At 38.6% G+C, this 6,449-nt stretch overlaps 1 protein-coding gene across 1 annotated transcript in view; it reads left to right on the top strand.

Moving 5' to 3' along the window:
* The window catches only part of LOC104521632 (selenocysteine insertion sequence-binding protein 2-like), a gene marked incomplete at its 3' end in the record, with an annotated part of 15,134 nt that extends 8,954 nt beyond the window's left edge, over positions 1 to 6,180 (top strand). The window contains exons 7-10 of the mRNA XM_029083946.1: positions 180 to 338; positions 3,261 to 3,362; positions 4,771 to 4,890; positions 6,048 to 6,180. Of these exons, the coding sequence (XP_028939779.1) occupies positions 180 to 338; positions 3,261 to 3,362; positions 4,771 to 4,890; positions 6,048 to 6,180 (514 nt within the window). The remainder of the gene's footprint in view (positions 1 to 179; positions 339 to 3,260; positions 3,363 to 4,770; positions 4,891 to 6,047) is intronic.
* Positions 6,181 to 6,449: the final 269 nt, after the last annotated feature.

Genomic DNA, 6,449 nt, shown 5'->3' with positions numbered 1-6,449 from the left:
CTGAAATCTCAGTAGTCCCAGTACTGTCTGAGAGCTGTGTGATGTGCTTCAAATGCAGGCCCTAGCCTGCATTGATTAAGATATCCTTTAGTTGTTTAAGTGTGGTCACTTGCATTTATTTTAGTAGGTGGTATTCAAATAAATCAATTTCTAATGGTCATGCCTTATGATTTTTTCAGCCATCAGAAACAAAAAATGACGCTAGTGAAACTGAGCCTGAAGAAGGGTCAGAAAGGAAGAAGAAAAAGAAGAAAAAGAAGAAAAAAACAAAGTCACCCACTGATGTAGAGAAACCTCAAAATGAATCTACAACAATGCAGGAACCACCGAGGATTGAAGTACAGTGAAGATATTTTTGTTGTTCTTTTAACTGTTATGAGTGTGTTAGAAGACCAGGTGTTAACACAGCTTTATACAAATTTAAGTTCAAATCTCATTTGTAGAGGATATTGGTTCAGGTCCCTTTTAGTTGAGGTGTTTTTCAGAAGTTACTGGTAGGGAACAGTTTTGCCTTTTGACTTATCGTGTACTCAGTGAGCACAGAGGAATGCAGAACAGACTTAGGAGCAAATTTGGAATGATGCATCTGAGAGTCTGGTTGTTAACACATAACAGTAAAAGTCAGACTTGCTAAATTAAAAATATGATGTAGTAACTGTTGCAGAAAGCAAAGTGCCCAAGGGATGGGGAATATACTGGGTGCCAGTGTGCCACAATTTTAAAGAATGTGGTATTGGTATTACAGTTCTACACATCTCACATCTGTAAGCAATTTCAGTTCCAAAAAACTCTAGAACCCAGTTTTCACTGCTTACATTCGTGATTGCTAATTCCAGGGTGGTTTTTTTAAAATCATACAGCTGTAATGTGGATATTATTTTGATACTTCTGTGTATCAGTATCATGAAGGCTTTAAACTCTCCTACATTAGAGAATTGTATGGTCTGTGGTTTAACCATCTTCATTGAAAGCCCGATATTGTACTGTACTATATACATATGTTGATGTATATGTTTGATCTAGGGTGCATAATGTTCAGTCTGTGAAATTACGGCACAAAGAAGACTTCCTAGCTGGCTTCTGTTCTGTGTGCATTTTAACCCAGAACATGGAGCAGAACTGTGGCTACACATTCTTTTCATTGTGTGGTTCATTGTCCTGGAACAGCTCAAGAAATTACTGTTTACAGACCTCTCTGTTAGAGAATTATGGGTAGAACCAGAGATCTGCAGGTTCTTTCCCCCATGAGAACATCCCCATTTTTATACTGTATGCTGCCATATGATGTCTGACCTCTGAGTGACTTGCCATCTAAACAGAAAGGCAGGAGTCATGCAAAATAGTAGGAAGGTAATGGAACTATTGAAGATAAAAATTGAGAAAAATGGCATAGAAAAATGGACCAGGACATATACATTTCACAGAAATAAATCCGGTAGATCTTGCATCTGTTGTGGCAGTGAGGGACAGCTTTCAGACCCTCTTGATTTGCTGGGAGTGCTTCTGTGCTCATCACTTTGAAGAATGGGTGAAACACTTGTATGATGCTCTTGACATGGAATAGCATGAAACGATCATACACATGGAACTTCCGGGCACCTAGATGATTTAAGAAGATTCTGCTATGTGCAGCAACTTCCTGGAGCAATATATTGGATTGCTTACTAGTTTTATAAAAGTCACTAATTTATAGACACTGTTAATGAGCATAAATGGATGCATTTAGGGAAGAGTAATCCTGTTTTTCCATACACAGTGGTAAACTCCGAGCTACGTATTTTCCCTTAGGGGAAAAAAATTGAAGTTGCTCCTATTAATCAGCTTGGCACTGGTAGTACTGTTCAAACATGCAGACACTGCTGGGAAGTATTAGGAGAATAGAAAAGGAAATGGATTATAACAATTCTTAAATCCAAGATGTGTCCAATGTAAATCTAGTGTGGATTTTGTTTTGTGTTTCCCCTAGTCCTTAAAAAAATGTGCATACTTGAACTAAAAAAGATATAGACAAAAGGCTCCAAAAATAATCAAAGGCATGAAGCAATTTCTGTGGGAGGCAAGACTGAATAAACTAGGACTTATCAGTCTGTGGGAACTAAGTGAGAATCAGAAGTGACAAGGGAATAAAAAGGAAATTATTTTATCTTTCTCCTGATTTTGTTTGGTGTCCCCTGAGTCTTATAGGTGATGAGTTAAGAGAAAGTGTAAGGAAATGTAGCGTCACACTGAGTGCTAGATTTTAATTATTAATTTTGGTACAGAAGGTTGCAAATGAGAGAAATTTATTTGAATTCAGGAAGTGATTGGACAGACCAAAATAAAAAATTACTCTAGTGAGAGCTATTCAAATTTGAACTTCTCATTCAAGAAGTCCTTAAGCTGTAAGAATGTGTTTGTGAAACATTTTTCCCTTTCTTGCAGTCATCTTTTGGCATACTTCCAAACTTCTTTAAAAATAATTAATTGAGTGAGATGTGTCTGTCCTTATACTAGAGCTTCCTAGCTTAGGCTGTTTAAGTGAAGCCTTTCGGGCTGCCAAAGAAGTGTTGGTGTATTCACTAGTATAGTATCACAGCTAAAAAGACCTCTCAGAAAGTGGAGGAGAAGCAGTTAAATGAAAACCAAGCTGGTGAATCAGGATCATTATGATTGAGGTAGTGGATATAAGGTGGCCAGTTTAGAGCAAGCTCCAGCCTGTCTGCACTTAGTTAATCTGGTGTCTGGATAATGTATCCTCTGCTAATAGAGTTTACTCTTGTGTCTAAGCCTACATAATCACTTGAGTGATTTATCTATTTATTTCCATGCTGTAGTCAAGAGTTATTACCCTTTTGCCTGCCTTTTTTGTTCTTCACCACTCACATGTTTAAGGCAGAATTGCACAGCTGGAGACTGTGCTGGAAGAAGAGGGAAGTTGTTTGTAAGGCAAATGCAAATGATCTCAGAAACACTCCTTTAGGAGCCATTTACCTCTAATTGTTTGTATCAGCTGACAGCAATAGCAAGCTGCTGTTGGAAGCATTTCTCTTGTAAGCTCTTTCAGCCCTGAACTAGCTGCTGCATAGATGACCTAACCATTGTAGTGCCTATTATAGTTAGTTGGTGGCATTGCACTTGGCTTCTGAATTTTTGTACAGTGAAGCAAATTATGATGCACGTTTGATAAGCAGGGAGAAAATCATTTGAATGTAGGAAAACTCAGTTTTGAGAATATGGACTAGACGGTTCTCATAAAATCATCTTCTGATTTATTTGTTTAGGATGCTGATGAGTTTCCTGATCTGGCAGCTGCTTCTGATAGGAGAAGCAGACTAGGATCTCAGAAATCATCATTTACTCCTGCTGTCAGAAAGCAGCCTGAAGTAAGTAATCTTACAACATATTGTGACTATTAAGAAAATAAGCAGGAAAACACTGCAAGTTTTAAATGAGGCTAAAGATGAAATTATGTTGACTAATTTTTTTTAACATGAGTGGAATAAATCCCAAGGATTAATTTGGAAATTAATTCAATATGAGAATGAATACCAAACATGAATCACAAGGATTTGAAATATATTGTTCTTGCAAAGCAAACAACATAAATAATAAAGGTGAAATTCCAGGTTTCTATTTCTTTGAAAATAGTTTTGCTGCTATGAATTTTTGTCCTTCAGTTTGTTTCACTGTGAATATTAGTGATCTTAAAATAAAAAAATAAAACCAAACAACAAGAACTAAAAAGGCCCCCAAAACAACCCCAAATCCCTCTTTACGTTGATAGAGTAAATTGGATTGACAGAGAGGAATGAGCAGCAAAAGGTACAGTAATTGCTCAAACCAGATTTGTTATAAAGTGCTGTGCAGATTTGGACCTCAAATGAGAGAAACTTCTTAGCTTTCTAGACATAAGTAGGGTATAACCACTCAAAGTTATATAAGTTATAGAGGCATGTGATCATTAAGCTACTTGTACTTCACAGTAACAGATATTTGAAGATGAAGCTGCCTTTCTGTTTTTTTCTTCCAAAGATGGAAAAAAAGGATATTATGAGTTTGATTAAGTAGTATGGCAGCCAATGATTGATCGCACTTTCAGAAGGCCACAATAAGGTCTTCCCAGAGCCTTCCCTTCTTCAGTCTGAACAACACCAACTCTCTCTGCCTTTCCTCAGAGAAGAGGTGTTCCAGCCCTCTGATTGTTTTGTTGGCCCTCCTCTGGACCCACTCTGACAGGTCCATACCTTTTTTGTGCTGAGGACCCCAGAACTGCACACAGAACTCGAGATGGGGTCTCACTAGAGCATAGTAGAGGGGCAGAATCACTTCCCTCCGTCTGCTGGCTGCAATTCTTTTTGCACAGCCTAGGATAGAACTTGTTTTCTGGGCTGCAAGCACGCGTTGCCGACTCACGTCCAGCTTTTCATCCACCAGTAACCCCATGTCCCTCTCTGCAGGGCTGCTCTCAATGCCTTCATCCCCCAGCCTGTACTGACTGAGGATTGCCCCAGCCCAGGTCCATAGCCTTGCAGTTAGCCTTGTTGAACTTTATGAGGTTCACACAGGCCCTCTCCTTAAGCCTGTCAAGGTCACTCTGTATGGCATCCCCTTCACTGAAGCATATCAACTGTACTACTCAGCTTGGTGTCACTCACAAACTTGCTGAGGGTGCACACAGTCACACTGTCTATATTCCATTTGAATTTAATACCATCTTCACTTTACCCTGTTCCATGTGTCTTTAAATATTTACTCTTCCTTCTTGTCACCTTTTGTCTCTAAATTTCAAAGATCCATCTCCCTGGAGAGCCTTGGGATAGTCGATCTCTCACACTGGATGGAACTCCCAGGGTGGATGTGCTGTCAGGGAAGCCTGCTTCGTCTTCTGTATCTGAAAGAAAGAAAATGCAGGTAAATTAATTCCTGTTTGAAAATACGTTGCAACTCAAAATGACAAAGGAAATTAGCATATTTAAATATAAGACTAAGTCCAAGCTCATCTGTGATTGTGTTCGTATTTTGTTATTCATACTTTGAGATAAGTGACAGGATCCTCTTGATTAGAAGCACTCAGTGGTGGTAATTGCTAGCCCTCTTCATTAATGTCTGTGAATTTCAAATACCAGGAATTTTTTTCATCTGCCTTATTTATCATGGCATAAATCTGATCCAAACTGATTGTCTTAAGACATTGGGAACCTCTTAAAAGTGGTTCTGTTAGATTAAGACAAGGAGGCAAGGAGATCCACTTGTCTTGGGGCAAGGAGAAGAAATATGGAGCAACAGTGAGGTGACTAAGTAATTCCATGTTGATGAGTAGGTTCTGGCATAGCTCTAATGCAAGATGAGATCCTAGGCTCAGAAGGAGCAGGTCACATTCCTTAACCCTGTTGTAACAGAAGCAGTAATGAATTGATCCTTCAGGATAAAAACTCTAAAAATACAAATCTGGGAGTCACTTCCTGAGCATGCTGTCTTAGTTTGCCCTTTTGTAGTCTTTGCTAGACTATTCATTTGTAGTATTTTATATTCTGAATCATTAAATGTGGTGCCAAGTGTGGGACACTGCTTTCGCCTTCTCTTCAAAGCAGACAGAAAGATTATTGCTTTTAAGGAGATGGTGCTTAAAGATGATGACCTCTCTTTTTAATAAGGCATTTAAGATAATGATATATGTGTACTGTAATCAAATACCCTGGAAGATTCACAGGGTGGTTTACCTGTACTTTTAACAAAAACTTCCAATTCTGGTAAGCCTTTTTTCTTTTTTAGAGATACATGGCGGTGTCACCAAAGTGGGAGCCTGACATGAAGCACCTCCTTTATTAAGGACTTTATACTTTTTATGCTTTATTCTAAAAACTATTCAAAAGTTATTCAAATAATTTCTGACTATATTTTTCACATTAAAGTTGATGTGTATTTAAAGATCAAAATACTTTCATTAAATGAAGTTGAAAATCAAAAATATCGTGGATTAAGATGTTGAATGTATTACACACTATACAAAATACAGTCTTTACATTCTGAAATAGAGAGCATTACTGATTGGTACTGAACTTGTTCAGGAAACGTCCAGGAGCAGTGGGAAGAAGAGTCAAATTCCCGTGCAATTGGATTTGGGTGGCATGCTGGCAGTCTTGGAGCAGAAGCAGCAAACAGAGAAGTCAAAACAGTCTTCTAAACCTGTGGTGTTTTCAGGTATCAGTTATGATGAAATTTTGTTTCTTTCAACTTGAGTTGTTTTTTAGGATCCAAACATTAAATGTAGCCTGATTTCTGATCTGTAATCATAGAATGGTTTGGGTTGGAAGGGACCTTAAAGATCAACCAGTTCCAACCCCCCTGCTATCAGCAGGGACACCTTCCACTAAATCAGGTTGCTCAAAGCCTCATCCAACCTGACCTTGAACACTTCCAGGGAGGGGGCAGTCACAACTTCCTTCGGCAGCCTGTCCCAGTGTCTCACC

This window comes from Antrostomus carolinensis, unplaced genomic scaffold (genome assembly GCF_000700745.2).
Source record: "Antrostomus carolinensis isolate BGI_N321 unplaced genomic scaffold, ASM70074v2 scaffold28902, whole genome shotgun sequence".
Lineage (NCBI taxonomy): Eukaryota > Metazoa > Chordata > Aves > Caprimulgiformes > Caprimulgidae > Antrostomus > Antrostomus carolinensis.
Note: the sequence above shows the minus strand (reverse complement) of the source record. Positions and strands in the feature narration are given on the sequence as shown.